Raw genomic sequence first — 20,262 nt, 5'->3', positions numbered from 1 at the left:
AAAGAAACCTGCCCTGATGGCTCTTTAGGTTAAAGGAACTCCATCAGGACAAGAAGTGCTTTTGGCCCTTTGTTGGCTCCATATAACTTTAAAAGGTGCAAACCACAGAGTTTCTTCCCATTTTCACCTATTTGGACTGACTTGACATCAGGTGAAAGCACTGAGAGCCGAGGTTACAAACTGGCTCGTGGATCTCTGCGTGTAGAGACCAAAGATGCAAAACTGGATCGATCAGCCCGTTGTTCATTACTGTCCATCTAAACAGGGGGCTGAAAGTGGGGGCTCCGCCTGCCCTCTGCTGCTCCGGGGCCAGGGCTGGGGAGGGAGAGACCAGGGATGGCCCTGGGGGGCGCCTCCAGCTCCAGGCACCATCTTGTGTGTGGCTGCAGTCCCGGCTGCCCATCTTGCGCGGTCTCTTGTGCCTCCAGGGATGGGCGCCTGTCTTTTTCTCTCCCACACTGGGATTTGGAAACGGTTCTTTTTTCCTGTGTTACACTGTTTCTTCCTTGTACACGCCCAAGTCGTTGTCTTGCTCATTTTACTCTAAGAATGGAAATAAGAGGGCTCAGATAAGCATCCATCCAAACGTTCTCTGACCACTGCAGCTTCAGCCAGCAGTCACCTGCCTCGGCTTTGCTCCTCCAGCGTTCTCTCTACCACAGCAACACACATCATTCAGCTTTCAAAGCTTTCCACAGGATATCGTCCTCTGCCATCTCCTGTTCATTAGGATCTGGTTCCTGCCTCCAAACACCCCACGAGGCTGGCTTCTCTATGCGAGCACCTAGGCACACACTTCTGTGCTTTCTTTTCATTTGGAGAGGACTGGCCGAACATTACAAGATAAGGATAATTCTCCACGTGTGATTAGTACAGGTTTGTGTATTTTCTGTAGCCTTTTACAACCACAGTTTGGAAGTACATTTTACAAAACTGTACGCACTACAGAGCGTTTCAAAGACAGCTCTTTCAAATTTTCCTTTTCTTTCCTAAATAAAGGCAGATACCTGGTTTACAAAATCACATTTCCTAAGCTGAGTCCAAACTACAGACCTTCTGCTGCTGTCTGTCCATGCCCAGATCAAATCCAGGCTTTCTCTGCATGAGCGTGCCACTGGGAGCTATCATTTCACAGCTGTTCCGTGTCTTTTGTGGAAGGAGTGGGTGATATCAGTCCAGTTCCTAGTCAAGGCTTCCATGTCTCAAAATCTCCTGCCTTAATTAGCACTAACTGGCATCCTTCTTGGAAGCATCAGAAGAAAGGCCAAGCACGAAGAATGAAGTAGTCTCTCTCTCCTGGAGGTGAACCCCCCAGGACACACACAAGGCACCAGGCTTAACGGTATGAGGGCTGAATATGAAGTTTATTCTTATTAGATTAACTAAAGGCTATTCTCATCCTTAAAATACACCAAAAAAATAGCAGAAGTGTGTAGTGGCCAGAAAACAACAGGAAAAGGGAAATGGGAGCAGAGTGCGAGCAGGCTGTGTGCTCAGGAGCTGATCTGCCCTGTCAGGCACCAGCCTAGAACTGGGCCTTGCCCGCAGCCCAAGTGAAATGGCCCTGGGCAGGTGGAAATTCAGAGCTCAGAACCAGGTGATGCCAGCTGAGGAGAATGGGTGGGAGCAAATTTGGGTCACAGGGGGAGCAAAATGCTGTTAATTTTCTTGGAACGGGTGTGGGAAGACGGGCACGTGGCACCACCCTTTGCACACCCCGGGAAAGGGGGACACTGTGGAGATGTGGGGACAGAGCCACTGCATGGACTTGGAGTGGTTTTGGGGGGGTTGGCAACCAAAGTCCTGCTCCTGAGTGGGGTGCAGGGACACGGAGGTCATCAGAGATGCAGGGCACAATGAGGGACATGGGGGACAGGAGGCCATAATGGGCTGGGCTAGATCTGCACGAGAGTGACTGGCAGTGAAGGCATTTCCTTGCTAGCTGCAGTCACTGTACTTCCCACTTTACATCTGCAAGAACAATCACCCTACAGGCTTGGCCCAACATCACTGTGATGATCAGTCAGCCTCCACCCTCTCTGGCTGGAACGTCGGCCGGGGGCAGCAGTCAGCAGTGTTTATGCAGGTTTGTCCGCTTTTTCTGCTGTGAATCCAGGAAGCGATTCGCTTTTTCAGGGCAAGAGCAGAAGCTCTGGCCCAAGCAGACTGATCGGTGAATATCCATCTGTAAGCTTTAATCTCGCTGCACACACAAGTATCCACAGCTAAGGTTAGAGGAAGCAGACAGATACGATATTCACGGGTGACAGTGGGAGCCCTTTCTTCCCCATCACACATGCATTTTGCACATAGGCGTCTTTCGCTGGAAAGGCAAGCTATTTGCAATGGCATAGTTATCCCAAAGTCCATACAACAGTGCACCAAAGCATTAGACCCTTCATTCTTCAGTACCTTCTTACTGATACCGGCTAATTAGGTTCTACTAAATTCCAACCAGGGATCACCCCCATAATATCAGGGGGCTGTTCTTCCTTTGAGTAATAATGGCTCAGCTGTCTCTTGAGGACATATTGCTGACTGAAGGCCAGTCTCTCCCATAGCCCTTGCAGAAGGAGTTTACCTTAGATCCCCAAATTTTCCATGCATGCAAAAAGACCACCAACAAACCAACAAAAAATCCGCAACAGAAACTTTCAGGAGGACCAAGGCACAAAAGCAGATTCTGCTTATCAAACCCAGAGCAATTGCATTAAAATGTCTATGAATCTTTCTTTGGCATTTTCTTAATTATGGCTGTCATTTTTGAGAGATAAATATGCTGCACCTAACAAGCCCAGATTACACAGTGACAGGAGCAATTAGTCATCCATACAGTATTCCAGCAATTGTGTACCATTTTATTCAGATAACTGGGCCCTGGACATTGCAACCGGCTTCTGATTTACGTTTCACCACTTCTTTTCCACATTCTGAGCCAGGAGTGTCCCAGGCGGCCAGGGGAGTGGGGCTGTGCAGGGAGGAGAAAGGCTCCATGTGCCTGCGCAGCGAGGGGAAGGTGCTGCTGCCCATCTGTGAGCGAGGGAGTGGGGCAGGCACAGGGAACTGGGTGCTGTGTCCGTGGTTCGGTCTGCACATGCCATAAGGGTGCAGCTCCTGTGCCTGCACAGGGTGCTTGGAGGAGGGTGAGGAGGGTGCCGCTCTGGGGAGTAAGAGCTCCAAACTGGGGTTGGTTTGTACCCTCAAGGGTGTCGGATCCCTTGCTTTGTTTAAGTTTCTTGATAAATTTTAGCCATATGGGCCAAACTGAAAGTCCATGAGAGGAAAGGAAAGAAAAACTGAAAGCTTTTAGGGCAGGGTTTTTGTTTTTCTGGCGGAAGATGGAGATGATGCATGAAAGCCGTAACGCTCCTTCCAGCAACTTCCAAGGTCTTATAGCATTGAGGGGTACAAGGGTCAGTTAAAACAGGGCTAATTAGGACTAGGATTTTAATCCAGACGATAAGATATAGGTTATTCATGGGTTATAGCTTATTCGTTTTCTGCTTCTTTCCTTGTCGAGGTCTGGTATGACATGTATTTCCACTGCTCAATACCTGAGGGGCTGCAACCCACAGTGGAGCAGAGGTCTTCTTGGTGGCAAATACAGGGGTCAATCCAGTCTTGCCCTTGACTTTTTTGTACAGATTATTTTCTAAAGGTTAACTTCAGAGGGTTACTTCCCTGTACCACTGTCCACTCTGTGGGAGGAGGCTCCACTGGTCCCTTAACCCGGGATGCGTGTGACCACCCTTTTCTGCACTGCAGACTGCTGTCTCAGTTGTTAAGAGCACCTGGAAGGGACCTTCCCATGCCGGTGTTAAGGTTTCATCTTTCTGTGGGAGATGAGCAAAAAGAAGAAGAACAATACCGGAGATGGATCACAGTTTTGAAAGAATCGACAGAGGAAGAAGACCTTATTTAAGACTACGGACTTTACTTACAAACAAGGGACTTTATGAATTAAGTTAGAGTTTAATGTTAAAATAGGGTTGTCATGTTATATTTCATAGTGTTTGTAAAGATTCTACCCCCTCTTATCCCTTTTTACTTGTTAATTCCCTTATAAGGTTGTTACTCCTCCCCTCTTGTCCATATACAATTGTAACCCCTCCCATGATCACCTATTTCATGCAAGCTCCTCCTCCTCTTATCTATTATATTCATAATGTTCCAGAAAGTTCTCCTCCTTCCCCTATATAAGGGGGAAACCATCTTAATAAAGAGTTCACTCCTGTTCCACCTACAACCCTTTGAGTGAATTTCCCCATTTCCCTTAGCTGGGCTGTGTTACCTTTCCAAGATATTACTAGAACCCAGTCTCCTGGCTTTACCTGATGTGTGTCAAAGTCTAGGGGTGAGGTTTGGGGCGACAACCCTTTTCTTCTAAGCTTTGCAAGAGAGAACACAATTGCCTGCAAATAATTTTTGAGAGACAGGTAATTTGTTTCAGGAACTGGCAACCCTTCCTCCCTTCCCAGAGAAGGTAGGCCAAACAGCATTTCATAAGGAGTATCCTTCCGTGGAGCAGTTGTAATTCACAGTAGTGCTAAAGGCAAACATTTAGCCCTAGTTTCAATTATTAATGAATATCTACTTTCAATTATTAATTTAGTAATATGGGGTTTAAGAGTAGCATTCATCCTCTCAACACGTCCTGAACTTTGAGCATGCCAGGAAGTATGAAAACTCCAAGTGATGTCCAGTGCAGCACACACAGCCTGTAAAATTTTTGAAGTGCAGTGAGGCCCTTTATCAGATCACTCTGTATCTGGGAATGATTTGTTCTAATTGAATTTTAGCCACATTTGAGGTTGTAGAGGTTGCAGTAGGAAAAGCCTCTACGCAGTGAGTAAGATGATCAGCTGTAGCCAGGAGGTATTTCCACCTCTGCACCGTGGAGAATTCAGTATAATCTACCTGTATACTTTGAACAGGTGTAGCGGTTAGGTGCCGCGGTCCAGGATTGGCGTTGTGACAACGACAGCAATAAAGGGCTCTTTACAAGGTGGAAGGTCTGAGGCTATCGCAAGTTTATTGAAGGAGGGTGCCTGCTTTTATAGGGTTCAGGGGGAAGGTACTGGAAAGATAGGTGGAGCATGGGATTGACAGGTGAGAGAACAAACCAGGGGACAAGCCAGTGGAGGTAGGAGGGAAACAAACAACCGGGGACCAATAACAAGTCACTCCACACTGCGGCAAATCCTAGCCAGTCAGAGGGAGGAACAGGGGAACAAGGGGTGAACAAGTCTGAACACGTCTGGGCAATAGGAATAAATGGGGTACATCAATGTATGCACGCATTAACAGTTTTATAAACATTCTAAAGTCCTTGAAGTCAACTCAGCAATGTCGTCTCAACTTCCATAAACTTCTCTCCACTTTTGGAACCTTTCCCACTCTGATTTCTCTTTCCTCCACAGTTAGATAGGGTTCTTCCTCCACTAGGGGCTTTTCTCATCACTTTCTTATGTACCCTTGGGCAAACCAAACCTCATTCAGTCACTTGTTTTGCTAGTGTACATACTCCTACCCAGCCATAGGTTCTTAGAAATGGGTCACATAATGCTTGGGTTCCCCAGGGTGTTTCCTGGTATAACTTAATTAATATTTCTCTAGTAATTGCTTTGTTCAGTATTTGCCTTCCATCTGGTAAAAACCACCTGCCTTCCTGGGTTTTCACACCTCCCATTTTTTGTAAGAGTTCTTCTTCTTCCTTCATAAACAATGGAAGTTTTACATTCCCTGTTTTGCTGCTACGTATCAAGGCCAGCATTTTGGTTTCTTCCTCCCTTGCAGCCTCCTTAGCTAGTTTATCAGCCAAATGATTTTCCCTTATTTCCAGAGTCTCTCCTTTCTGATGTCCCATTACAGGGACTACAGAAACAGCCTCAGGTAGATCAAGAGCTTCCAAAACTTCCAGGGCTACCTGCTCATGTACTGATTCTTTCCCTCTAGAGGAAATTAATGCCTGTTCCTTCCATATTTTCCCAAAAGCGTGTACTACTCCAAAAACACACTTAGAATCGGCAGAAATTGTTCGACTCTCTCCTCTAAGTAACTCCAAGGCTCGCTTTAATGCATATAATTCACATGTCTGGGCCAACCAGCTGTTGGGCTCCCCAGTGGCATAACCATTATGATGCTTCCCATTTATACATCGGGATAAGCTGACCTGTCACTACAAATTCTCTTTCCATCAACTAAGGGGGTTTCCTGTAAATCCTCTCTGACTTTAGTTTGGTATTCTAGAATGTCTAGACAGTCATATTCAGGGATTTCTGATTCTGCCCTCCCACACAGGAACTGAGAGGGATTTACGTTCTTATCTGTAGCTAATACTAACTTGTCCTTTTCCATTAAAATGGTCTCATATTTCAGGGCTCTTAAGTCTATCAACCACCTCCCAGACTTCTGACTCAGAACTGTTGTAACTGCACGTGGAGTGGACACAATTAAAGCACCTCCAAAAGTTAATTCTCTGCTTTCTTCCACTAGTAAGGCTGTAGCAGCTACTGCCTGGACACAGGTCAGCCATCCCCACAATACCGGGTCTGATATTTTCAAAAGGTAAGCTATGGGTCTTTTCCGGCCTCCCCATATCTGAGTCACGACTCCGTAAGCCATTCCTTCTTCCATGATGATATACAAGTGGAAGAGTTTCTCCAAGGAGGGGAGTGCCAGAACAAGTGCTTGGATCAATTTCTCCTTTATATCCTCAAACTGTTGCTGCTGATCTCTAGTCCACTCAAGTTTTTCTCCCTCTTCCCGTAATTTTTCATATAGGAACTTAGCATGCTGGGTAAAGTTCTCGATCCATAATCGACAATATCCAAGCAAGCCTAAGAACTTTCTTGTTTCTCGTTTGGTTCTAGGAAGGTGCATGGCAACAATACCAGAAATGCATTCTGGGGTTATCCTCTTTCACCCTTCACTTGTTAAATGCCAGAGATATTTTACTTCTTTTTCCACAAACTGTAATTTAGTGTTAGAGACCCTTAGTCCTTTCCCTCCCAGGAAGTTTAATGACCGGACAGTGGCATCTTGAACTTCTTCTTTTCCCTCCCCTGATACCAATAAATCATCTACATATTTTAGTAACCTAACCCCTGGGGGTGTTCTAAATTCCTCAAGAACTTTTTCTAGGATTTGTCCAAACAAATTTGGAGACTCTGTAAACCCCTGGGGTAAGGAAGTCCAACGTAACTGCTGCTTCCTTCCTGTGATAGGATTTTCTTCTCAAAAGCAAATATATCCCTACTGTTCTCTGCTAAAGGACAGGCCCAGAAGGCATCTTTAAGGTCCACTACACTAAACACACGATTGTGGGGGATTTTACTCAATGGGGTATAAGGATTTGAGACAGCTAGATCACATGGACGAGCTTATTCAAGTTTTTTAAATCTTGAAGTAATCTGTAAGTCTCATCTGACTTTCTGATTGGTAAAATAGGAGTATTGTAGGGAGACATGCAAGGTTCCAACAACTCATCTCTCAAGAATCTTTCGACTGCCTGTTGTAACCATCATAGCTGAAGCTACTTTTTTTCTGGTCCTTTCTTTTCTTGAATACTTAAGCTGCCACTTGCTGACATTCCCCCTCACCCCAGCCCCCTTTTTGCCTCCGGAAGGCTTCGAACAGAAAGGGCACTGGAAGTTCAGCTCTGCACATGCTGAACTGGCAGAAACGTGTCTCACGTGTCACTCTTGGCACAGGTGAAGACAAAGCTTTGGAGTGGTCTGGGTCCCAAGGGATGCACTCACAGCACAGGGTCCCGGTTGTGAGAGGCCCGATCCCCAGCAGAGCACTCCCGAGTGAGGTCCAGGGGGCTCTCCCGAGCCAGGAAAAGCCCGGACGAGCAGAGACGCGGGCCCGGGCACACCCTGAGCGAGTCGCTGCCGGCGCAAAAGGACACCAGGGACCATTGACACCCTCATATGATGGGAGCTTGCTGTGCTTTATTGGCAGAGCCAGGCCCACGTCAGGGCCGCGCTCTGGTTGCTCTGGCTCTATAAGGCCGAGGCCCTGAGCTTGGCTCAGCGGCGCCTGCGCCTCCTGCCGCCCCGGCGGCGCCGGCGGTATCTGGAGCGGCGGGATCCAGCCCGCCGCCTCCTCCGCGCGCCTCGGCGGCGGGAACGGCGGCGGCTGCGGCTCCGGCTGCGGCTCCTGCGGGAGCGCCGGCGGTAGCGGGCCATGGTGGTTCTGGCTGAGGGCTGGGGGCGGCTGCCCAGCTTTTATAGGAGAGCTGCGCAAGACCCCTTTGTGACACCAGCGCTTTCCAGAGCCAGCATCACCAGCGAGGTCATAATGCGGCCCACACCCAGACCCTGCAGAATCCATGGCACCTGAATCCAGAGGATAATTCTTTCAGTCTGAAGGAACATTTCTTTAAAGACATTCCCTGTAGGGGAGGGACAAGAGCCATTTCGGAAAACTTCAGGGAAATGAAGGTCTCTCTTCCCTCTAAGGAAAGAACTAGGACAAATAGATGTTTCTGGCTTGTAATGTGAAATGTTGGGTTGTCCTTAGAGAAAATCAGCATCCTCTCAGAATGCACCCAGCACTAGCCATATGCGATGCGCCTGATCCCAGCCCTACAGCCTGAACTTACCTAGAAAGTATTATCTCCAAACTCTTTCTATTTCACTGTAAGCAGGCCAACCCTCTGAATGTCTTTAAAGAAATGTTCCTTCAGACTGAAAGAATTATCCTCTGGATTCAGGTGCCATGGATTCTGCAGGGTCTGGGTGTGGGCCGCATTATGACCTCGCTGGTGATGCTGGCTCTGGAAAGCGCTGGTGTCACAAAGGGGTCTTGCGCAGCTCTCCTATAAAAGCTGGGCAGCCGCCCCCAGCCCTCAGCCAGAACCACCATGGCCCGCTACCGCCGGCGCTCCCGCAGGAGCCGCAGCCGGAGCCGCAGCCGCCGCCGTTCCCGCCGCCGGGGCGCGCGGAGGAGGCGGCGGGCTGGATCCCGCCGCTCCAGATACCGCCGGCGCCGCCGGGGCGGCAGGAGGCGCAGGCGCCGCTGAGCCAAGCTCAGGGCCTCGGCCTTATAGAGCCAGAGCAACCAGAGCGCGGCCCTGACGTGGGCCTGGCTCTGCCAATAAAGCACAGCAAGCTCCCATCATATGAGGGTGTCAATGGTCCCTGGTGTCCTTTTGCGCCGGCAGCGACTCGCTCAGGGTGTGCCCGGGCCCGCGTCTCTGCTCGTCCGGGCTTTTCCTGGCTCGGGAGAGCCCCCTGGACCTCACTCGGGAGTGCTCTGCTGGGGATCGGGCCTCTCACAACCGGGACCCTGTGCTGTGAGTGCATCCCTTGGGACCCAGACCACTCCAAAGCTTTGTCTTCACCTGTGCCAAGAGTGACACGTGAGACACGTTTCTGCCAGTTCAGCATGTGCAGAGCTGAACTTCCAGTGCCCTTTCTGTTCGAAGCCTTCCGGAGGCAAAAAGGGGGCTGGGGTGAGGGGGAATGTCAGCAAGTGGCAGCTTAAGTATTCAAGAAAAGAAAGGACCAGAAAAAAAGTAGCTTCAGCTATGATGGTTACAACAGGCAGTCGAAAGATTCTTGAGAGATGAGTTGTTGGAACCTTGCATGTCTCCCTACAATACTCCTATTTTACCAATCAGAAAGTCAGATGAGACTTACAGATTACTTCAAGATTTAAAAAACTTGAATAAGCTCGTCCATGTGATCTAGCTGTCTCAAATCCTTATACCCCATTGAGTAAAATCCCCCACAATCGTGTGTTTAGTGTAGTGGACCTTAAAGATGCCTTCTGGGCCTGTCCTTTAGCAGAGAACAGTAGGGATATATTTGCTTTTGAGAAGAAAATCCTATCACAGGAAGGAAGCAGCAGTTACGTTGGACTTCCTTACCCCAGGGGTTTACAGAGTCTCCAAATTTGTTTGGACAAATCCTAGAAAAAGTTCTTGAGGAATTTAGAACACCCCCAGGGGTTAGGTTACTAAAATATGTAGATGATTTATTGGTATCAGGGGAGGGAAAAGAAGAAGTTCAAGATGCCACTGTCCGGTCATTAAACTTCCTGGGAGGGAAAGGACTAAGGGTCTCTAACACTAAATTACAGTTTGTGGAAAAAGAAGTAAAATATCTCTGGCATTTAACAAGTGAAGGGTGAAAGAGGATAACCCCAGAATGCATTTCTGGTATTGTTGCCATGCACCTTCCTAGAACCAAACGAGAAACAAGAAAGTTCTTAGGCTTGCTTGGATATTGTCGATTATGGATCGAGAACTTTACCCAGCATGCTAAGTTCCTATATGAAAAATTACGGGAAGAGGGAGAAAAACTTGAGTGGACTAGAGATCAGCAGCAACAGTTTGAGGATATAAAGGAGAAATTGATCCAAGCACTTGTTCTGGCACTCCCCTCCTTGGAGAAACTCTTCCACTTGTATATCATCATGGAAGAAGGAATGGCTTACGGAGTCGTGACTCAGATATGGGGAGGCCGGAAAAGACCCATAGCTTACCTTTTGAAAATATCAGACCCGGTATTGTGGGGATGGCTGACCTGTGTCCAGGCAGTAGCTGCTACAGCCTTACTAGTGGAAGAAAGCAGAGAATTAACTTTTGGAGGTGCTTTAATTGTGTCCACTCCACGTGCAGTTACAACAGTTCTGAGTCAGAAGTCTGGGAGGTGGTTGATAGACTTAAGAGCCCTGAAATATGAGACCATTTTAATGGAAAAGGACAAGTTAGTATTAGCTACAGATAAGAACGTAAATCCCTCTCAGTTCCTGTGTGGGAGGGCAGAATCAGAAATCCCTGAATATGACTGTCTAGACATTCTAGAATACCAAACTAAAGTCAGAGAGGATTTACAGGAAACCCCCTTAGTTGATGGAAAGAGAATTTGTAGTGACAGGTCAGCTTATCCCGATGTATAAATGGGAAGCATCATAATGGTTATGCCACTGGGGAGCCCAACAGCTGGTTGGCCCAGACATGTGAATTATATGCATTAAAGCGAGCCTTGGAGTTACTTAGAGGAGAGAGTCGAACAATTTCTGCCGATTCTAAGTGTGTTTTTGGAGTAGTACACGCTTTGGGAAAATATGGAAGGAACAGGCATTAATTTCCTCTAGAGGGAAAGAATCAGTACATGAGCAGGTAGCCCTGGAAGTTTTGGAAGCTCTTGATCTACCTGAGGCTGTTTCTGTAGTCCCTGTAATGGGACATCAGAAAGGAGAGACTCTGGAAATAAGGGAAAATCATTTGGCTGATAAACTAGCTAAGGAGGCTGCAAGGGAGGAAGAAACCAAAATGCTGGCCTTGATACGTAGCAGCAAAACAGGGAATGTAAAACTTCCATTGTTTATGAAGGAAGAAGAAGAACTCTTACAAAAAATGGGAGGTGTGAAAACCCAGGAAGGCAGGTGGTTTTTACCAGATGGAAGGCAAATACTGAACAAAGCAATTACTAGAGAAATATTAATTAAGTTATACCAGGAAACACCCTGGGGAACCCAAGCATTATGTGACCCATTTCTAAGAACCTATGGCTGGGTAGGAGTATGTACACTAGCAAAACAAGTGACTGAATGAGGTTTGGTTTGCCCAAGGGTACATAAGAAAGTGATGAGAAAAGCCCCTAGTGGAGGAAGAACCCTATCTAACTGTGGAGGAAAGAGAAATCAGAGTGGGAAAGGTTCCAAAAGTGGAGAGAAGTTTATGGAAGTTGAGACGACATTGCTGAGTTGACTTCAAGGACTTTAGAATGTTTATAAAACTGTTAATGCGTGCATACATTGATGTACCCCATTTATTCCTATTGCCCAGACGTGTTCAGACTTGTTCACCCCTTGTTCCCCTGTTCCTCCCTCTGACTGGCTAGGATTTGCCGCAGTGTGGAGTGACTTGTTATTGGTCCCCGGTTGTTTGTTTCCCTCCTACCTCCACTGGCTTGTCCCCTGGTTTGTTCTCTCACCTGTCAATCCCATGCTCCACCTATCTTTCCAGTACCTTCCCCCTGAACCCTATAAAAGCAGGCACCCTCCTTCAATAAACTTGCGATAGCCTCAGACCTTCCACCTTGTAAAGAGCCCTTTATTGCTGTCGTTGTCACAACGCCAATCCTGGACCGCGGCACCTAACCGCTACACCTGTTCAAAGTATACAGGTAGATTATACTGAATTCTCCACGGTGCAGAGGTGGAAATACCTCCTGGCTACAGCTGATCATCTTACTCACTGCGTAGAGGCTTTTCCTACTGCAACCTCTACAACCTCAAATGTGGCTAAAATTCAATTAGAACAAATCATTCCCAGATACAGAGTGATCTGATAAAGGGCCTCACTGCACTTCAAAAATTTTACAGGCTGTGTGTGCTGCACTGGACATCACTTGGAGTTTTCATACTTCCTGGCATGCTCAAAGTTCAGGACGTGTTGAGAGGATGAATGCTACTCTTAAACCCCATATTACTAAATTAATAATTGAAAGTAGATATTCATTAATAATTGAAACTAGGGCTAAATGTTTGCCTTTAGCACTACTGTGAATTACAACTGCTCCACGGAAGGATACTCCTTATGAAATGCTGTTTGGCCTACCTTCTCTGGGAAGGGAGGAAGGGTTGCCAGTTCCTGAAACAAATTACCTGTCTCTCAAAAATTATTTGCAGGCAATTGTGTTCTCTCTTGCAAAGCTTAGAAGAAAAGGGTTGTCGCCCCAAACCTCACCCCTAGACTTTGACACACATCAGGTAAAGCCAGGAGACTGGGTTCTAGTAATATCTTGGAAAGGTAACACAGCCCAGCTAAGGGAAATGGGGAAATTCACTCAAAGGGTTGTAGGTGGAACAGGAGTGAACTCTTTATTAAGATGGTTTCCCCCTTATATAGGGGAAGGAGGAGAACTTTCTGGAACATTATGAATATAATAGATAAGAGGAGGAGGAGCTTGCATGAAATAGGTGATCATGGGAGGGGTTACAATTGTATATGGACAAGAGGGGAGGAGTAACAACCTTATAAGGGAATTAACAAGTAAAAAGGGATAAGAGGGGGTAGAATCTTTACAAACACTATGAAATATAACATGACAACCCTATTTTAACATTAAACTCTAACTTAATTCATAAAGTCCCTTGTTTGTAAGTAAAGTCCGTAGTCTTAAATAAGGTCTTCTTCCTCTGTCGATTCTTTCAAAACTGTGATCCATCTCCGGTATTGTTCTTCTTCTTTTTGCTCATCTCCCACAGAAAGATGAAACCTTAACACCGGCATGGGAAGGTCCCTTCCAGGTGCTCTTAACAACTGAGACAGCAGTCTGCAGTGCAGAAAAGGGTGGTCACACGCATCCCGGGTTAAGGGACCAGTGGAGCCTCCTCCCACAGAGTGGACAGTGGTACAGGGAAGTAACCCTCTGAAGTTAACCTTTAGAAAATAATCTGTACAAAAAAGTCAAGGGCAAGACTGGATTGACCCCTGTATTTGCCACCAAGAAGACCTCTGCTCCACTGTGGGTTGCAGCCCCTCAGGTATTGAGCAGTGGAAATACATGTCATACCAGACCTCGACAAGGAAAGAAGCAGAAAACGAATAAGCTATAACCCATGAATAACCTATATCTTATCGTCTGGATTAAAATCCTAGTCCTAATTAGCCCTGTTTTAACTGACCCTTGTACCCCTCAATGCTATAAGACCTTGGAAGTTGCTGGAAGGAGCGTTACGGCTTTCATGCATCATCTCCATCTTCCGCCAGAAAAACAAAAACCCTGCCCTAAAAGCTTTCAGTTTTTCTTTCCTTTCCTCTCATGGACTTTCAGTTTGGCCCATATGGCTAAAATTTATCAAGAAACTTAAACAAAGCAAGGGATCCGACACCCTTGAGGGTACAAACCAACCCCAGTTTGGAGCTCTTACTCCCCAGAGCGGCACCCTCCTCACCCTCCTCCAAGCACCCTGTGCAGGCACAGGAGCTGCACCCTTATGGCATGTGCAGACCGAACCACGGACACAGCACCCAGTTCCCTGTGCCTGCCCCACTCCCTCGCTCACAGATGGGCAGCAGCACCTTCCCCTCGCTGCGCAGGCACATGGAGCCTTTCTCCTCCCTGCACAGCCCCACTCCCCTGGCCGCCTGGGACACTCCTGGCTCAGAATGTGGAAAAGAAGTGGTGAAACGTAAATCAGAAGCCGGTTGCAATGTCCAGGGCCCAGTTATCTGAATAAAATGGTACACAATTGCTGGAATACTGTATGGATGACTAATTGCTCCTGTCACTGTGTAATCTGGGCTTGTTAGGTGCAGCATATTTATCTCTCAAAAATGACAGCCATAATTAAGAAAATGCCAAAGAAAGATTCATAGACATTTTAATGCAATTGCTCTGGGTTTGATAAGCAGAATCTGCTTTTGTGCCTTGGTCCTCCTGAAAGTTTCTGTTGCGGATTTTTTGTTGGTTTGTTGGTGGTCTTTTTGCATGCATGGAAAATTTGGGGATCTAAGGTAAACTCCTTCTGCAAGGGCTATGGGAGAGACTGGCCTTCAGTCAGCAATATGTCCTCAAGAGACAGCTGAGCCATTATTACTCAAAGGAAGAACAGCCCCCTGATATTATGGGGGTGATCCCTGGTTGGAATTTAGTAGAACCTAATTAGCCGGTATCAGTAAGAAGGTACTGAAGAATGAAGGGTCTAATGCTTTGGTGCACTGTTGTATGGACTTTGGGATAACTATGCCATTGCAAATAGCTTGCCTTTCCAGCGAAAGACGCCTATGTGCAAAATGCATGTGTGATGGGGAAGAAAGGGCTCCCACTGTCACCCGTGAATATCGTATCTGTCTGCTTCCTCTAACCTTAGCTGTGGATACTTGTGTGTGCAGCGAGATTAAAGCTTACAGATGGATATTCACCGATCAGTCTGCTTGGGCCAGAGCTTCTGCTCTTGCCCTGAAAAAGCGAATCGCTTCCTGGATTCACAGCAGAAAAAGCGGACAAACCTGCATAAACACTGCTGACTGCTGCCCCCGGCCGACGTTCCAGCCAGAGAGGGTGGAGGCTGACTGATCATCACAGTGATGTTGGGCCAAGCCTGTAGGGTGATTGTTCTTGCAGATGTAAAGTGGGAAGTACAGTGACTGCAGCTAGCAAGGAAATGCCTTCACTGCCAGTCACTCTCGTGCAGATCTAGCCCAGCCCATTATGGCCTCCTGTCCCCCATGTCCCTCATTGTGCCCTGCATCTCTGATGACCTCCGTGTCCCTGCACCCCACTCAGGAGCAGGACTTTGGTTGCCAACCCCCCCAAAACCACTCCAAGTCCATGCAGTGGCTCTGTCCCCACATCTCCACAGTGTCCCCCTTTCCCGGGGTGTGCAAAGGGTGGTGCCACGTGCCCGTCTTCCCACACCCGTTCCAAGAAAATTAACAGCATTTTGCTCCCCCTGTGACCCAAATTTGCTCCCACCCATTCTCCTCAGCTGGCATCACCTGGTTCTGAGCTCTGAATTTCCACCTGCCCAGGGCCATTTCACTTGGGCTGCGGGCAAGGCCCAGTTCTAGGCTGGTGCCTGACAGGGCAGATCAGCTCCTGAGCACACAGCCTGCTCGCACTCTGCTCCCATTTCCCTTTTCCTGTTGTTTTCTGGCCACTACACACTTCTGCTATTTTTTTGGTGTATTTTAAGGATGAGAATAGCCTTTAGTTAATCTAATAAGAATAAACTTCATATTCAGCCCTCATACCGTTAAGCCTGGTGCCTTGTGTGTGTCCTGGGGGGTTCACCTCCAGGAGAGAGAGACTACTTCATTCTTCGTGCTTGGCCTTTCTTCTGATGCTTCCAAGAAGGATGCCAGTTAGTGCTAATTAAGGCAGGAGATTTTGAGACATGGAAGCCTTGACTAGGAACTGGACTGATATCACCCACTCCTTCCACAAAAGACACGGAACAGCTGTGAAATGATAGCTCCCAGTGGCACGCTCATGCAGAGAAAGCCTGGATTTGATCTGGGCATGGACAGACAGCAGCAGAAGGTCTGTAGTTTGGACTCAGCTTAGGAAATGTGATTTTGTAAACCAGGTATCTGCCTTTATTTAGGAAAGAAAAGGAAAATTTGAAAGAGCTGTCTTTGAAACGCTCTGTAGTGCGTACAGTTTTGTAAAATGTACTTCCAAACTGTGGTTGTAAAAGGCTACAGAAAATACACAAACCTGTACTAATCACACGTGGAGAATTATCCTTATCTTGTAATGTTCGGCCAGTCCTCTCCAAATGAAAAGAAAGCACAGAAGTGTGTGCCTAGGTGCTCGCATAGAGAAGCCAGCCTCGTGGGGTGTTTGGAGGCAGGAACCAGATCCTAATGAACAGGAGATGGCAGAGGACGATATCCTGTGGAAAGCTTTGAAAGCTGAATGATGTGTGTTGCTGTGGTAGAGAGAACGCTGGAGGAGCAAAGCCGAGGCAGGTGACTGCTGGCTGAAGCTGCAGTGGTCAGAGAACGTTTGGATGGATGCTTATCTGAGCCCTCTTATTTCCATTCTTAGAGTAAAATGAGCAAGACAACGACTTGGGCGTGTACAAGGAAGAAACAGTGTAACACAGGAAAAAAGAACCGTTTCCAAATCCCAGTGTGGGAGAGAAAAAGACAGGCGCCCATCCCTGGAGGCACAAGAGACCGCGCAAGATGGGCAGCCGGGACTGCAGCCACACACAAGATGGTGCCTGGAGCTGGAGGCGCCCCCCAGGGCCATCCCTGGTCTCTCCCTCCCCAGCCCTGGCCCCGGAGCAGCAGAGGGCAGGCGGAGCCCCCACTTTCAGCCCCCTGTTTAGATGGACAGTAATGAACAACGGGCTGATCGATCCAGTTTTGCATCTTTGGTCTCTACACGCAGAGATCCACGAGCCAGTTTGTAACCTCGGCTCTCAGTGCTTTCACCTGATGTCAAGTCAGTCCAAATAGGTGAAAATGGGAAGAAACTCTGTGGTTTGCACCTTTTAAAGTTATATGGAGCCAACAAAGGGCCAAAAGCACTTCTTGTCCTGATGGAGTTCCTTTAACCTAAAGAGCCATCAGGGCAGGTTTCTTTCAGACAGGAGTCATAGTGACTGTGAGGTGATTCTTAAGAAGGAGATGGGATCTACTTGAAGTCCATTGTGCAGTGGGTGTTTCTCTGAGATACGTATGCCTAAGGCTACCTATTTGTTTTAGAACACCAAGAAGACTATGTAGAGTTTGGGGAAAAAGCAAACAAACAAACAAACAAAACCCCAAACACCAAAATTCCAGCAGGAAGTCCACTCTGGTTTGTTTTTCCCTAATGAGGTTCTTCTGGTTCAGCACGACCTTCTGTTCAGCAACAGACAGACTCACAGGCTAGGGCTTCTCAGGCTGCTGCTCAAGGAAGCATTACCTGAGTAGGGCATTGCAGGAAAAAAAAATAAAGAGAAGGCCAAACACCACTGAAGAGAAGCAGACACCGAGAGGGTGAAAAAATGCAGGAAATGTGAGGGGGAAAGAGCAGGAAATGTGATGGAGAAAGTGTGAGAAACGGGAGGGGATAAAAAGAGGGAAATGTGAGGGGGAAAGGGGGGGAAAGATGAGGGGGAAATGTGAGAAACGGGAGGGGAAACAGGTAGAAAATATGAGGGGGAAAGTGTGAAAACTGTGACTGGAAAAAGCACAGAAACGTGAGGGGAGAAAAGGGCAGAAAACATGATGGGACGAGGGCAGGAAACATGAGGGGGAAAAGTGAGAAAGGTGAGGAGGAAAGGGTGGGAAACGTGAGGGGGCGGAAAGGCAGGAAAAGTGAGTGAAAAAGGGGAGGGAAACGAGTGAAAAAAGGGACTGAACTGTGAGGGGGAAAGGGCAAGAAATATGAGGAGAAAAGGAAGGGCAAGAAACGTGACTGAAAAGAGGAGAGAAACGTGATCGGAGAAAAGGGCAGAAAACGTGGGGGGGGAGGGCGAGAAATGGGAGAGGGGGGAAAAGACACTTCATTTCTCCATTTCATTTCCTCAAGTCTTGAACCACAGTACAGACTTCTCTTTCTCCAGCTGTTCAGAATTTTCATACTGGCTCCTGAAGAAGGATGCTCGTGTGTTTATAGATTCAAGCACAAATACTTCCAAAGCAATCCCAAGGCTTGTGGGCACCGTGCGTATGTCCAGAGTAGATGTGGGAAGACCATCCCAAAGCACCCGTCTCTACAAGCACACCTGCACTTCCAAGAGGCAGCTGCACACTCTAAAGAGGCCTCCAGGCTAAACCCGATTTCTAATTTGCGAGTCCAGTCTCTAAAACAAGACAACACCCAGATTGAACTCTGCCTTACTGGGTGTGTTCCTGTGATAAGAAATCCAATGTTCATTGTGCATTTCTGTTGAGCTTTTCAATGTCATTTTGAGCCCGTGCCACTTCTACAGCTTTAGAAGAAATAAATTCTGCAGCTGAGATGGAGAGGAGCTGACCGCATAGTTCAACCCAGAACTCCAGTAAACCAGAGGCCAGGTTATGTAGCTTTTAGACTTTCCATGGAAAGGCAGAGTTTGATGAACCACAACGAAATCATTGATGCTGGATCCATGTGTTTCAGTAAACTAGTCTGCAAGAAGTGCCTGACAGGGTTTTATCTCCAGCAGGCAGACTTTAAAACTTTTGGTGGAAAATGCAGAGTTTCAGTCAACTGTCAGCTTACTGGAAATCAAGTGGGAAAAAAACCCCACATCATTGTTGGCCAGTGCAGTGAGGAGGCCCAGAGGCTGCTGAGCTCTGGTGCAGTCAGGGATGAGAACAACGGCCTTGTGGCCAGAGCCAGCTCCAGCTCCAGCAGCTCCAGCTCCAGCACCTGCAGGGGGGAACCTCCCATTTTGACATCGCTGGTCAAATTGCGATGCCACGTCCCTTGCTGCTCATATTTGGGCACCAGCAGAGCCTGGGCCAGGCTGGTCCAAGCCTTGACACCTGCCGAGCGTGCCGGCAAGCGGGAGCAGCTCCTGGTCCTCAGCTCTCTCCAGCCCCACGCAGAGCACAGAATGGCCATGGAGACACAGTGGGGCTGCCCCATGTGCCAGGACATCAAAATGACGTGGCTGCCGCTCTTCCCTGTCACCACGAGTTCTGCAGGGTTTGCATCCCGCGGTGGACAAGGAGAAATCCAGCGTGCCCACTCTGCAGCAGGACAGTAAAGACTGCCAGGTTTCCTGGCCATGAAGGACATGATTATATAGAGATGGCCATCAGAGCCCCCGAGGAGTTACCGGAGACCAGGAGTTGAGCAGGGAGAGCTCCCTCCCACCTGCCCGAAAACAGCCCCCATCGCCCTGTTGTGCCCACTCCACCTCCCCCACCCGGAACACTGTCCCCAGCTGGGCAGGGGACCGCAGGGCCACAGCCCATGGACGACATCCTGCCCGAGGTGTGGGCAGGACTATTCCGTCGACAACAGCATCTCCTGGACCGCGTGTGGCCCTGCCTGCACCAGAGGCTGGAGGGAATATACTGGGACCAGTGGTGGTTGGCCACTGATCCACAGCGTCAGCAGTGTCATCGTGGGCCGGTGCAGCGAGGAGGCACAGGGGTTGCTGGGCTCTGCTGCTGCCAGGGACGAGAACAACGGCCCTGTGGCCGGCTCTAGATGCAGGTCCAGCAGCACCAGAGGCTCCAGCAGCCTCAAGTCCAGCAGCTCCCAGGAGGGGACTCCCACCAGCAGCGCCGCAGGCTCCAAGGTGGAGGAAGCCGATACATCGGCGGCTACCCCTCCTGGCAGTCCCAGCTGCCCCCGAGCTGTGCCTGACTCCGCAGAGCAGGAGCAGCAGGCAGAGGGGGCAGGTCCCTCTGCCCAGGGCAGCAGCTGCGGCCCCTCCACTCTCAGACGGGGCAGGAACCGCTTGCCCGGGGCGTCCCAGCACCCCCCCAGAGGAGGGTCCCCAGCCCGCAGGATTGCCCTCCGCCCAGCAAAGGCCGCCTCACCGGCCCACGTGCTGGGGGATACAGCCACGGCCCGGGAGCCCCAGGATCATGTCCACGGCAGAAAATTGCTGGTGACAGACTGAAGCTTTGCCAGCTGTGAAGATGAATTTATGTAAATAAGGAGCATCATTTATGTAAGAAATTCATCACTTGATGAATTTGTGCAAATAAGGAATAGTTATGTAAAAAAATTCACCATTTGATGTAAATTAATTTGATTAACTGATGTAAATATATTCCTATAGAGCACGAATATCAGGCAGGGGACCTCTGAAAAGGGTCTTGCAATTCACATTCCTTCTTGATTCAGCTTTGGGATG

At 48.3% G+C, this 20,262-nt stretch overlaps 2 protein-coding genes across 2 annotated transcripts; one reads left to right on the top strand and one right to left on the bottom strand.

Annotated features, from left to right (window-relative positions):
- Positions 1–208: 208 nt before the first annotated feature.
- LOC116781090 (translation initiation factor IF-2-like) lies at positions 209–8,337 on the bottom strand. Its single transcript, XM_032676689.1, has 2 exons — positions 7,373–8,337; positions 209–543 (listed from the first exon to the last, which is right to left on the bottom strand). The coding sequence occupies exon 1, from the start codon at positions 8,335–8,337 to the stop codon at positions 7,570–7,572; it is 768 nt and encodes a 255-aa protein (XP_032532580.1). The 3' UTR covers positions 209–543; positions 7,373–7,569.
- A 372-nt stretch (positions 8,338–8,709) lies between these two features.
- On the top strand, positions 8,710–16,812 carry LOC116781072 (formin-like protein 14). The gene is made up of 2 exons (XM_032676657.1): positions 8,710–9,689; positions 16,518–16,812. Exon 1 carries the CDS (start codon positions 8,725–8,727, stop codon positions 9,490–9,492), a length of 768 nt encoding a protein of 255 aa, XP_032532548.1. The 5' UTR covers positions 8,710–8,724; the 3' UTR covers positions 9,493–9,689; positions 16,518–16,812.
- Positions 16,813–20,262: the final 3,450 nt, after the last annotated feature.

This window comes from Chiroxiphia lanceolata, chromosome Z (genome assembly GCF_009829145.1).
Source record: "Chiroxiphia lanceolata isolate bChiLan1 chromosome Z, bChiLan1.pri, whole genome shotgun sequence".
Taxonomy (NCBI): Eukaryota; Metazoa; Chordata; class Aves; order Passeriformes; family Pipridae; genus Chiroxiphia; species Chiroxiphia lanceolata.
Note: the sequence above shows the minus strand (reverse complement) of the source record. Positions and strands in the feature narration are given on the sequence as shown.